The sequence below is a fragment of the Equus caballus genome, chromosome X, assembly GCF_041296265.1.
Source record: "Equus caballus isolate H_3958 breed thoroughbred chromosome X, TB-T2T, whole genome shotgun sequence".
Taxonomy (NCBI): domain Eukaryota; kingdom Metazoa; phylum Chordata; class Mammalia; order Perissodactyla; family Equidae; genus Equus; species Equus caballus.
The window spans coordinates 13,495,341-13,509,321 of NC_091715.1; the positions used below are offsets into that span (position 1 = coordinate 13,495,341).

The 13,981-nt window shown below is 40.6% G+C and overlaps 1 protein-coding gene across 7 annotated transcripts in view; it reads left to right on the plus strand.

The window, feature by feature from the left end:
• NHS (NHS actin remodeling regulator) overlaps window positions 1-13,981 on the plus strand; it is a 334,723-nt gene that overhangs the window by 313,673 nt on the left and 7,069 nt on the right. For 3 of the 7 annotated variants that reach the window (XM_005614020.4, XM_023634045.2, XM_070258236.1), the window contains exons 4-7: window positions 4,733-4,795; window positions 6,837-7,029; window positions 9,641-9,772; window positions 10,758-13,739. In XM_005614020.4, coding sequence (XP_005614077.4) covers window positions 4,733-4,795; window positions 6,837-7,029; window positions 9,641-9,772; window positions 10,758-13,739 — 3,370 coding nt within the window. Of the gene's footprint in view, window positions 1-4,732; window positions 4,796-5,452; window positions 5,611-6,836; window positions 7,030-9,640; window positions 9,773-10,757; window positions 13,740-13,981 lie in introns of those variants that run through there. The other 4 variants (XM_023634044.2, XM_070258238.1, XM_070258237.1 and 1 more) reach the window with 2 other exon arrangements.

Consider the following 13,981-nt stretch of genomic DNA (forward strand, 5'->3'; position numbering starts at 1 on the left):
ATCACTAGGAGTTCTCAGCACATTCATGTGAGTGCTGCAGGCTTCCTGCTAGCTGTACAGCTGGCTGAGAGAGCAGTGTGAAGGGTTTGGGCACTCGGGGATGCTGCATTCAGGCTCTGGGGGAGCATGGAGGCCCTGGCTGCCTGGGAGAGAGTGGTGACAAAGGATAAACCAGGAAAGGGAAGAAAGGCTTAGGACAGAGAAAGCATAAGATGTGTCCTAAACTCGTACGTACCTCATCATTCTGTTTTCCCATGGTTGTTTACTTTGGTGAAAGTTGGAGTTGAGGAGAGAAGAAAGGGAGCAGCATGGTATGAGTTAAAAATGATGTTATTAAACATGTTTGGAAGATAAGAGCATAGTGCCAGCCAGTAGGAGACTTCAGGACCATCTCAACGTAATAAAAGCACTCTGTAATTGTAGCAGCAAGAGTGGTATGTGAAGAAGGTATTGCTGGACTCCTTTAAGCCTTCCAGAAAGGTCAAAGCACTTCATATTTATGGACAACACTTACACACACTCCAGTGAAGAAAAAATTTGAGGCAGACAAGGTACCCTCCATCTCACAGATAGGCCATAATATGTTCAGAAATGCAGGGACTTGATCAAAGGACAAACAAGCCCCAGGGCAGAATGAGAATAAGAGCCCAGATCACCTCACTAGGAAGCCAGTGTGGCTTGCAATGGACATGACGTCTTCACTCTAAGGTTTTATTCCTGTATTCAGATGTACCACCACATCCATTCTCTAGTAAATATTTCTCATGTTTAAGACAGCATGATAGCAATAAATCAGCTCTGAAAGTCGACTTCTATAAATGCCATGTGGTATCAGTTAGATCACAAACCAAAGCCAATTTTTCAAAACATTTCCTGCTGGAATACCCACAACATTTTAACAGATGTCTTTTGGAAAGTTTTGAAGCAAAATAAGCCCCCATCAGCATATAAAATAAAATCAGAAAGAAAGTAAAATATGGAATGGAGGGATTATTTTTTTTATTTTGGCAGTAAGAGAAAGGTTGGGGAAAATCTTGAGATCTTTAGAGAAATGCTTGTTCATAGCCACAAAAGTGAAGAAATGAACTTTTCTCACACACACCCCACAAGAAAGATTAGGGTTTAGAAAATATTCCTTCATTATTCACCAAAGAAATTTCTTTGACTGCTTTTGAGTATAATGTCTGTTATTTCTTGTTCTGAACACTAGTCATAAGTATAACTCTAGCTTTTATTGAAGCAGTTTCATGGGAAACTAGGGAAAGGATTTGGGGGTATAAGTGATGGGGCCAGCAGGGACAGAAATAGAGTGAAAGCATCCAAGAAGCATCTTTTATCAGGGACAAGATGGGCATGACTGGTGGTAGCTGATTTTAAAATGGTATGACTTGGAGTCTGAAGCCTTTCAAAATCAGTGGTAGGAGGGCCAGAATGGGAGACTAGAAAAGGAAGGAGAAAATTTTTTTTTGCATTTTTCTCCAACACTTTATTATGAATAATTTCAAAAGTATAGAAAAGTCAAAAGAATTATATAGCGAACTCATGAGGGAGATATTATTTTTAATCTGACAATTTGTTTCCACTGGGGCTGATTTTGACCTCATCAAAGAAATGCCCTTGAATGAATGAACAAGTGGTCTCACAGTCTTCCCACACACTTATTCTGGGGAAGTCAAGGTTGTTCACTGTACTCCTGCATGGAGCGATAATTCCAAAAGCAGGAGTCCCTATGGGTCTGCTTCTATCGTCTGTTGTTTTGGATGCTTCTTTCTCATGCTGTCCTGTATCTTCCTTGCCTTGTTAGCTTTGACTTTGTGCTGGATGTTGTACTGAAAAATTATATGTGAAAATAACTTGATATTATTTCTTTAGAGAGGATTTTTGTTTGCTTATGCCAGGCCTATGGGGGGATGGTAGCAGGACAACAAATATTTATCAAGTATTACTGAGGCAGTAGGAATAGAGTTATGAACAAAAAATGGCTCCTGTCCTTATAAGCTGTACTCTGAATAAGCAATAGGATTCATTTAAATAGAGCCTTTAAAGAATAATTTAGTTCATACAAGCTTCACTAGCATGTAGCTTTTCCTAACCTTATCTATCTATACCTGTTAAGGAGTGGCATGCTGGGTCATGCAGAGATGCCCTGAGGGAGGAGTTCTCTTGAAGTTTTATTTCTTAGATAATTTAGAAAAAAAAAATTCTATGAACTGATTATTACATTCATCATATAAAAATCTAATCAGAAATAATCAAAATGATTTTAGTTCCTTGGACCAAACACTCAGGAAAGAGGATGCTTTAAAACACTACACTAAGGCAGTTACTAATTCATGGCAGAAATAAAACCATAGCCCATTTGAACAACATTATGAACTTAAATACTCTAAATCAATGGATCATCTGCAGGGACTTGTGTGCTTGTGTCTAGGTGGTAGAACCAAAGAACACAACCCTTCTACATACAAGCTCAAGAGTACCTAGTTCCAGCCCTCATAAGTTGGAGGTAGGAGCTACTATCAAAATAGTGGAGATGCCGATTAGCTGAGAAGGACTCTTCTGTGGAGTGTAGCCCATGGAGACTTTGACTTAATTATGGTGACCAGAACTGAATGGTCTGAGCTCCCTCTCTGGATTTGCCATCCTTAGTTATTTCCAGGTGTTAACTCATGCTTGTTTAATGGGACAGGGGTGGTTATCAAACAGATGAAAAGAAAAACAACTCATCCCTCACTCCTGGAAAAAGTATTCAATAGGAGAGATAACTTAGGAGATTTAAGACAAACTACCAAAATTAATATATTAATATTAATATCATTAATAGGTTTTCTGCCCTGCAGCTTCCTGCTGTGTAATTTTTTGAAATCCTTTCATGAGACACCAAAGTCTGGTTTCTTGGAAACAGGTTCCTTTTCCACGTAGGTTTTGCCTCCCGCTTCCCTGAGTTTTCTATTTTGCGCAGCCCTGTGTCATACTTGAGACCTGCACATCACTATCTGTGACTGATTCTTACGAGACAGCCAGGTTAGTGCGTGAACTCAGGCCACATACACCACATCTATTAAAATGATCAATTTCAGCGAGGGAGCCAAAGACACTACAAAATCATTTGTCTTAAATAAGATCTAGATCAAAGTTAACTGAGTCTGAGGAGATGGCATTTGCTTTGCTTAAAAATTAATGAGCAACCTTGTTAGTCAAAATTTAGAAACTTAGGATAGAATTAGACCTTGAGTGCTCCCCCCTAAATGCCTGTCTGTCATTGGCTGAAGAATAACTAGAATCAGCATACATCAGTACTGAGCCTCCAAGTGTTGCTTGTGGTTTCCTCTATATGTTTTCACCTATTGGCACTAAGATGGTAAATACCCTGGGATTCTGTGGTGTCTGCTTCCTCTTGAGATCTTGAGCAGGACCCTTGCTTTATTTGGGTTTCCTGTCACTGTTAATGCACACAGAGCTGGTATCATTCAAGTGCACAAACAATTTGCTGAGCTCTTACAGTGCGGAGGCATTTTGCTGGCACCATGGAACACTGAAAGGAAAGTTAAATATGGCTCCTGACCTCTAGAAATTCATAATCTAATAGGTGAAAAAGAGACATCCAGCCATAATTCATGTTACATTAAAGCAATGCTACATGGAAAGCTGTAATAGAGGCCTAATTGAATCCCAGGCTGACACGGTTTAGAGTTTAAAAGAGTTTCAATATCCTTCTCAGTAGATCCTGAAAAGGAGATTCTAGTTACCAGATTATTCTCCAGACAGGACTGGCTACATAATTTGTGGGGCCCAGTGCCAAATGAAAATGCAGGGCCCCTTACTGAAAAACTAAGAATGTCAAGACAGTGACAGCATTAAACCAAGCGTGGAGTCCTTCTAAATGCGGGGACCTCTATGACTGCACAGGTCACACGTCCGTGAAACCGGCCCTGTCTTCAAATATAGTCTGAATATAAAGAAGAGGCAAATTTTGAGCAGTCCAAAGGAGGAAATTATACACAGGAAATTTTCTTCCAAGTAGTTCACTGGGAAATAAACTCACTCTAAGGAAAGAAAATAATTCAATCTTTCCCAAATTAGCAAATGGGATTGGTATCTAAAAGATAGAAAGTTACAAATTGGAAAGACAATTTCACAGGTATTTCCCAGCTACAAGGTAAGGATAATAATAATAGCAGTAGTAGTAGTAGTAGTAGTTGACACCAACATGTAGAGCATATTAAGTGCCAGGATTCTTCTGAGTCTATTACGTATATTTACTCATTTAATCCTCAAAACAGCCCTGCAGGGTATATACCATTTTCTCCCTATTTTAGAGATAAGGAAACTGAACTTAGAGAGGTTGAATAATTGCCCCTGGTCACACAGCAAATAAGTGGTAGAACCAGGATTTGAACCCAGACAGCCTAGCTCCAGAGTCTGTCCTCTTAACCACTACAGTCACGTGCTGCTTAACAATGGGGATACTACACACCTAGGCTGTATGGTACTAATCTTATGGGACCACTCTTGTATATGCGGTCCGTCATTGACTGAAACATTACTATGCGGCACAACTGTATTTATGCTACTTCTCATAAAATAAAGACGCATTTGGAAGGAAAGAAGGAAGGAAGGAGTTATCCCAGTATATTCATTCATTAATATCACAGATGTGGCTTAACCAGGGTATACTGTGTGTTGTGTGCATGTTTTTAATTTTTTCTTTTTTTGCATTTTATATTCATAGTTTAACAGCACCCGTTCGCCCTCCCCCACTGAGTGTTGCCACATGACCCCATGGAGTAGAAAGGTACTGGTTCCGAGAACATTCCGTCACAGCCCTATCCCATCTCCCCAGACACTTTCACTTCCTTCTCTCTTTTAACTTTATGGCAAACTCTGTTGTTTCTAACTAACTGTTTCCTTTTAAATCAACTTAAAGAATGGTATTTTCCTAACTTGAATTAAATAAAATATAATGTAGACATCCATGCCATTGGCTTTTTTCCCCACTTACTTCCCCCGCCCCCCAAATTGCATTTAAAGCTCTCTTCAAGATGGGCATCACCTAATGCCGCTCCTGGACTTTGTAGTTAGGAGGAAAGAAATTCCAACTTGCCCTATATTTATCAGAACTGTAAAGGTTCAGCTTCTCAAATCAAAAAACAAAAAGGGAACAGGACAAAAGGATTCTCTGGCAGCCAATTGTCCCTGTCACCATTAAATAAAAAGTGCCTTTGGCTCCTGGTCAGAGCCTGTAGTCAGGTCACTATTCTTTCTTTGTTTCCAGTCCATTGTTATTCAAGGAAGGAATCGCCTACAAAATGTGGCTCTGGTGGTGGGGGTTTCTCTCTGGCTCTTGCTCTCTCTCTCTCCCTCGCTTTCTGTCTCTCTTTTTGCATGCACCAAACTTTTTTTTCTTTTTGGAAGTTACCTAGGAAACAAAGTCTTTTGTGCTCCAACTTTATTTGAGCTATTCACTTCGCTGGGAATCTGCACAAAAGCTGAAGAGAGAAAGAAGTTTGCAATGTTTTACTAAAACGTTCATAGCGAACACATTTTTCTCAAGGGGGGGAATCATATCCTGTTGGGTGTTTGGGGGGCTTTGCAGATACCTCTGACAAGGTAAGAAAATGCTGGGGGTTAGTTTAAACAAGTGGTTCTGGAATCTTCTCTTTAAGGGGACTTGAGAACAGTTCATTTGACAATATGTGAAATCCTCTGAGTCAACAGGGCATGATGCTTCCAAATGTGAGGATGAGAAAATTTTTTAAATGATCCTGATTTTAGGATAGAATTATTATTAAAACTTAACTGAAATAAGAGGAAAAAATATTTATTATATACAAACACCTACCTTCCTCCAAACTATGGAACGAAATAAAAGTAGATTCAGTGGTAAAAACTGGGTCTTTTAGTAATCTGGTTTAGAAACCCAACCGTGAAATCAAAATTGGGATGGAGACTTTTTAATAATCTGGGCCAGGATCCCAGCTCTGAAATGAAAATTAGAAAATATTAATATCTATCAAAGGTTTGGATGGAGAATTTTCAAAGGTCATATAGAAGTCAAGACCTCTCCATAGCTGGAAGAAAAGCTTCATACTGCAAAGCTGAAAGAAAATAAACCAGGACTGTTTTACTCTTCTGAATTTGAAAAAGAAGCCCACTTGAATCTTTCTCCCCAGTAACAGCATTTGTATTTTTCACTAGAGTTGGTGGGGGCAGATTCTTCACTTTTGCTTTTCCATGTGCATACAGTGTTGACGAAACTGCATTTTTAAAGCGTTATTCACAAACACCGTAATCCTGCAGTAAAATTGACTCCTGTGTTTTAATCTGGCCTCTCAGATTAGGTTGGCGTGTCCTTGAGGTGATATGTTCTGGAATCTCTCCTGACTCCAGATTTTCTGGCATGTTTGCCGAACCTTTTCATAGGCATCTAAATCATCTTCTCCCTTTGTTCCTAGTCATCTAGAGCTCTCAAGACTTTCAGTAGGAATTTATGGCGAGACGGAGATCCAGAAAGTGGATCTACCTTTCATTGGGTTGGAGACTCACATTTTTCTTCAGTTTTAAGTTTGAGGATTTCTGGCTACCTTGTCTCTCCTCTTAATTCCACTTGACCTTAAAAGCTTGTTTACTTAGCCCATTTTTTTCCCCTTTTCTGTCGCTTGACTATTGAAATTATAACTTTCAATGAGTTGTGCCTACTAACTATTTCTAGGAATTCTTCCTTTGACCTAAAAGCTTATTTCTGACTTCATTTTTCTTAACTAAACTATAAAATTCCTCATATCTGTGCTTATGTGTAACCATGATGGCTGAGTCTGAATGTACTTCATTTGCAGTCCCATCCCCCAGAGGATGAAGATACAGATGTCATGTTAGGGCAGAGGCCGAAAAACCCAGTACACAATATCCCCTCGACACTGGACAAGCAGACCAACTGGAGCAAAGCACTACCTCTCCCGACGCCAGAGGAGAAGATGAAACAAGATGCTCAAGTGATTTCTTCTTGCATTATTCCCATCAATGTCACCGGTATTGTTCTGTTCTTTTCTTAGGGGCAGTTGGGTCAGAGTATTCTGTCTATTAAATATGTTTAAAACCTGTGCTGCTGGGCATACCAGTTAAGAACACCAATTTGTAAGCAAGTAATACTTTTTTCATCGGAATACAACCAGATGATGCTCAATATGCTTTTGTCAGGTTTTGAACATCAATTTGCATATGTTCTGCTGGGCCACTTGTTATGTAAATGATGGACATTTTCTTTTTGAAAAAAAAGTCACCAAATAGCTCTTTGGCCATGGCTGACTGAAATAATGGAGAAAGCGGCAGTGATTAATCATATGATAATGATGCGAGGCACTGCAAGAAAGGAAACAGCAAACCCCAGGTTTCTAAAACCGCAAGTAATGATCCTGTAGACCAACTATAAAATCTGTTTTCATGCTTCCTTGGATGAAGGTAGGCTTGTTTAAAAGATTGCTTAGACTTCCGCATTGATTTTAGGAATTTTTGACCTAAAAATATATGGATTCATAGATAAAGTCTGAATTCTACTCTCAACCCAGCAAGACTGTCTTCCGTTCACTCTCTGTTTTCCTCCTCCTATGTACTGAGAGTTTGAATATTAGTCTAGATTGAATGCAAGCCTTTCCAGACTTTTCTTGAAAACTTTATTGGGAGCAATTGTAAATTCCAGAATTGGATCTGGTAATCTTAGTTGTAAGTAAAACAATGTTATAAAATATTCTAACTTTCAAAGATACAAATTAAATGATCTATCCATTGGGCTTTCTTTAAACATCTCTAATAGTTATATTTTAACTTATTTATATATTGGAAATTTCAAAATGGCCATATCATGACTGATTTTCATCCTGGGACCATGTGACCAAAGATTGCATGTCGCTTGAGATGCATTTTGGACACAGCTATTATTAACCCCACTCAAATTTTGCTCACATAAAGTGGCAGCAAATGATGATGAGGTATCTGGGATAGATATTATTTCCTTCCTGAAGAAAAGGAGTGCTGGTTGATCTGCTGATTGTGAGCAGGGAGTTAATTTTCCTGATGACCTATTCAACTTGTAGGATAAATTGTTCTAAGGATGTGCACTTTATCTGATCTACGTAATCTAAATGGGATGGATTAGGGGAGTTCAGCTGTCAAAATGGATCATTTTGGCATCCCTTAAACTAACTTTCAGTTCTTGGAACATCTGATTATTAGCAGCACCTGCTTTCTTCATGGCACTGTAAGTAAAATCTTGTTTTCAAATTTAGTTCTTTGATTATGGGTCTTGTGATTCAGGAAAAGGGAAGATCTTTCCTTCTGCTTTATTTCAGGGACTCAGATTAAAGCCTAGATTATACGTTGATTTCAAGAGCTTTAATGAGAAAGTTGTTAATTATGTCCATATAACACATAGTGTCTGTATGCCATGATTATTACGACTAGAGTGAAGGATTTTAATTTTTGGTTGGAACTAAGAAAGGAAAATTCCATTAGTACAAATTCTCCGATAATTTTGTAATTATTCATCATGTAGTATCTCATATAGATTTTTCAAAGTGAGTTCTAGCAACTGTTGTCACTGTGATGCTAAGCAGAACTCAAACTGCTTCATTATATAGCTGAACCAAGGTTTAACATGCCATCCTGCCCCATGCTTAATAATCAGGATAAATGATGAGGCAACCAGCTTCCAAAGCTCTTTTTTAATCATGGCTTTCTGAGGCAAAGCTCGCTCTGAAAAATCCATGGTGCGTGCCTGTGCCAGAAAGGAATTTGAGTTCCTCACCTCCTCCCGCAATGTTCTAGTTTTGATCGGGTTGCATGTAGCGGGTCAATAACGTAATTATGGGGAGAAACTAACAAGCATCATGGTTTGCCCCCTGTATGTACAAAAGCAAACAGACACACATAAAGACTGGGGATTCCAGCTTTATTTAGAGGTGATACAGAAGGTAGATCCACTTAAGTGCAGAGCTGGAAACTATCTTGTATTTTTATTTTATATTGATAAGACACTGGCACTAAACCAAAAAATGTCCAATTTAGAAAGTAGACAGAGTTACATGATGATTTAAAAAACAAATCTCTAGGCTTTTTCCTCACAGCAAGCGTGTGTATGTGTGTGTGGAGGGTTTGGGCATAGTGGGTAGAGGGGGAAAAAACTCACAAAGATGCTTTTAATGAAGAAATGGGTAAGGATATGTTAGCTGAACTAATTCAGATTAACATCTTGGCTACGGATCTACTATGCAAAGATATCAGCTTCAGAGAGCCCAGAAGTAGACCGGTAAATAGTAGTAACTAAAGGTTGGAAGTCCTTAAGGAGCCATTTCTGTGTGACAGGGATTCTTTGATGTTATTTTTCTCTCCTCTTTCTTTTGATTTTCCTTCTTTGCTTGTTACTTTTGGCAGTGTAAGCTGCCGTGGAGAGCTGCATTTAGAAGTAAAGCTTAATGTACTGCAGCATAATTTAAATAAGAGCTGAATAAGGGCTCCCTTATATTTGTTCACAGGCTTAATCCAAACTCTTCCTTTACTTCCAATCAATAAATATCACTGTGTTCCAAGCAAATGAAAATTTGTTTGCCATTTCTAAAGGCTAATGAGACCTATTTGTGGGTTGCAGGAGTTGGTTTTGACAGAGAGGCTAGTATACGCTGCTCTCTTGTTCATTCACAATCCGTACTACAGCGGAGACGAAAACTGAGGAGGAGGAAAACCATCTCGGGTATCCCCAGAAGAGTCCAACAAGAAATAGGTGTGGTATAAAACTGTTAACGGTTAACATTCTGTCGGGTGCTAACTATAAGGAGATGAAATAGAAGCCGGCCTTCAACCAGCTTCCTTAGAAATTGTCAATGTTGTAACTTGTAGAGGTTTTGAAATGGGGTGTACTTCTTTTATGTTCAGCAAGCCAGGTGGTATTACTTTTTAAATCTCTATTCTTGACTGTGAAGGTTTGACCTTATGGATTTAGGCATATATGTTCAGGTCTTATAGCTAAAATGTAATATTTTGCTATTTTTAAAAAAATTATTAAGGTTGAAATTATGAATAAAAACTAACAAGAGTCAATAAAAGAATCTTTTAGAAAAGTATACCTTATTCAAATAAAGGTATACTTTTATAGCACTATTTTAAAAGGTAAATTTCAAGCATACTCAATTAAATATTGAATATGGATAATATGATACCCTTGGTGACATTTTTTTCCTGTTTTTTCTGTTCCATGTGATTAGGATATCTCTTCCTATGGTTTATTATTATTATTATTGTAGCATCTCTTGTAAATAAGATTTTTATTTCTTATAATTAATTCTATGATTTTTATTTTGTTATGTTTATATTACAAAATAAAAATGAATAGTGGCCAAGAAGATAAAATGTACTTTAGTTAAAAAATATCGTAGTCTCTTATTGGGGCACGGTAATTTGATAGTGAAGAGAGAGAGAATTCACAAAAGATCGAAAAGCGTATCTTCTCTTAGTCTACATACACACATACATACATATATAGTGTGTGTGTGTGTGTTTGTGTGTGTGTATAGAGAGAAAGAGACAGAGACAGAAAGGCAGAGGGAGAGAGATTCTCCAAAGCATTTTAACTTTCTCTTAACTTTATATGCTAATTTTTTTCTGTGAGAAAAAACTCCAACAGGCCAGCACTCAGATTTGTGAGCATCTCTCAGAATGTCTGTTAGTCTGCTGATGTAAAAAATATCTGTGCTTTCCATGTGCCCTAGATTCTGATGAATCGCCCGTGGCCAGGGAAAGGAATGTGATTGTGCACACAAATCCAGACCCTTCCAACACTGCCAATAGGAGGTCTGGAACCAGAGACTCAGAGTGCCAAACTGAGGATATTCTGATTGCTGCTCCATCCAGAAGGAGAATCAGAGCTCAGAGGGGTCAAAGCATTGCAGCTTCCCTTTCTCATTCCGCTGGCAACATTTCTGCATTGGCAGACAAAGGCGACACCATGTTTACTACTGCAGTGAGCAGCCGCACAAGATCTCGGAGCCTTCCCCGGGAGGGCAATAGAGGTGGGGATGCTGAGCCTAAAGTTGGTGCTAAACCCTCAGCATATGAAGAGGGGGAGCCTTTTGTGGGCGACCGAGAAAGAACCTCTAATGATTGCAGCGAGGCTCCCAGCAGTCCAAGTGCACAGGAACACCAGCCTGCTTTGGGCCTGTCCTGTTCGCAACATCTTCACAGCCCCCAGCACAAGTTAAGTGAGAGAGGGAGGTCACGTCTGTCCCGAATGGCTACCGACTCTGGCAGCTGTGACATCTCCTCCAACTCAGACACCTTTGGGAGCCCCATCCACTGCATCTCCACAGCTGGTGTCCTCCTCAGCAGCCACATGGACCAGAAGGACGACCACCAGTCATCCAGTGGCAACTGGAGTGGGAGCAGCTCCACATGCCCCTCACAGACCTCAGAGACAATCCCTCCTGCAGCTTCTCCTCCCCTCACTGGCTCTTCGCACTGTGACTCAGAGTTGTCACTAAACACAGCTCCTCATGCTAATGAGGACACCAGTGTCTTTGTGACAGAACAGTACAATGACCATCTGGATAAAGTGAGAGGCCACCGGGCAAACTCCTTTACCTCCACTGTGGCAGATCTGCTGGATGACCCCAACAATAGCAACACAAGTGACAGTGAGTGGAATTATCTACATCACCATCATGATGCCTCCTGTCGCCAGGATTTTAGTCCTGAGCGCCCCAAGGCAGACAGCCTGGGCTGCCCTAGCTTCACGAGCATGGCCACTTACGACAGCTTTCTGGAAAAGTCTCCATCAGACAAAGCAGACACTAGCTCTCACTTTTCGGTGGACACAGAAGGATACTACACCTCCATGCACTTTGACTGTGGTCTCAAAGGTAGTAAGAGTTATGTCTGTCACTATGCAGCCCTGGGCCCAGAGAATGGCCAGGGCATTGGGATCCCTCCTACTCTTCCGGACTGTGCCTGGCAGGACTACTTAGACCACAGGAAGCAAGGGAGACCAAGCATCTCTTTCAGGAAACCAAAGGCAAAGCCGACCCCACCAAAACGTAGCTCATCGCTGAGGAAGTCCGATGGAAATGCAGACATTTCTGAGAAGAAAGAACCAAAGATAAGCAGTGGCCAGCTCCCGCCTCATAGTTCCAGGGAAATGAAGCTGCCTCTTGATTTCTCCAACACGCCTTCTCGAATGGAAAATGCCAGTCTTCCCACCAAGCAGGAACCTTCTTGGATGAACCAGAGTGAACATGGTATTAAGGAACCTCAGTTAGACACTTCAGATATTCCACCATTCAAAGATGAAGGTGCTGAATCAACTCACTATGCAGACCTCTGGCTTCTAAATGACTTGAAAACAAATGATCCTTACAGATCTTTATCTAATTCAAGCACTGCTACGGGTACCACAGTTATCGAATGCATCAAATCTCCAGAGAGCTCTGAATCCCAAACATCCCAGTCAGAATCAAGAGCCACCACCCCATCCCTTCCTTCTGTTGACAATGAGTTTAAACTGGCTTCACCAGAAAAGCTGGCTGGCTTGGCATCTCCATCAAGTGGCTACTCAAGCCAGTCTGAAACGCCAACATCCTCTTTCCCTACAGCTTTCTTTTCTGGTCCATTGTCTCCTGGAGGTAGCAAAAGAAAACCGAAAGTCCCAGAAAGGAAATCCTCACTACAGCAACCCTCTTTAAAAGATGGAGCTCTATCACTGAGTAAAGATCTTGAACTTCCAATTATACCTCCTACCCATCTTGACCTAAGTGCTCTTCATAACGTCTTGAATAAACCATTCCACCACCGTCACCCATTGCATGTTTTTAGTCATAATAAGCAGAACACAGTAGGAGACACACTGAGGTCAAATCCTCCACCGTCCCTTGCAATTACACCGACAGTCCTGAAATCTGTTAACCTTAGGTCCATCAGTAAGTCTGAAGAAGTTAAGCAAAAAGAAGGCAACAATACAGATCTCCCCTACTTAGAGGAAAGCACTCTCACAATGGCTGCCCTGTCTCCAGGTAAGATTAGGCCACATATGGCTAAGAAATCACTATCACGTCAGTACTCCACTGAAGACACCATACTGTCCTTTTTAGACTCCTCTGCAGTGGAAATGGGACCAGATAAACTACAGTTAGAAAAAAACTGTACTTTTGATGTGAAGAATCATTGTGATCCAGAAACAGTAACCTCAGCTGGCAGCAATCTTCTAGATTCAAGTGTCACAAAAGACCAAATACACATGGAGAGTGAGCCTATTCCAGAAAACACACCAAGCAAAAATGGTGACTTTCCCACAGAAGGATTTCAGAGGGTCTCTGCTGCCCGCCCAAATGACTTGGATGGCAAAATACTCCAATATGAAGCTGGTCCAGATGGAGCCCTGGCACAGGTCCAGAAGGCATCCTCTGTAGATCGGGAGGAAGTTGCACACCCTGAGTCTGTGGATGTGCTCACATCTCAGTCAAACTCCCCAACTAGAGTGACAGACATAAGCAATCAACTTAAACATCAACTGGGGATGAGCCGCCACCATGACAAAGTGCCTGGGAATATCAGCTACAAAGCAGAGATATCAACTGCAAATTCATGCCCTGAAAAATGTTCCGAGCAGGAAAATATTGCTTCAGGTATTTCAGCCAAAAGTGCCTCTGATAACAGCGGAGCAGAGGAGACCCACGGAGGTGTGGATGACACTTCATTGAAAGGTCAGTGGTTGATAACTTTGTCACAATGGAAAGGTGTCTCATGGTACTTTCTGAAGTTTTTCTTCCTTACATTCCCTATAACACATTACAGCCCTGAGTATTGGTTTCCCTCCACTATTTCTCTTCACTTATTAAAACAATTGAGGGGCCGGCCCTGTGGCCAAGCGATTAAGTTCGCGCGCTCCGCTTCGGCAGCCCAGGGTTTCACAGGTTCAGATCCCGGGCGCAGACATGGTACCGCT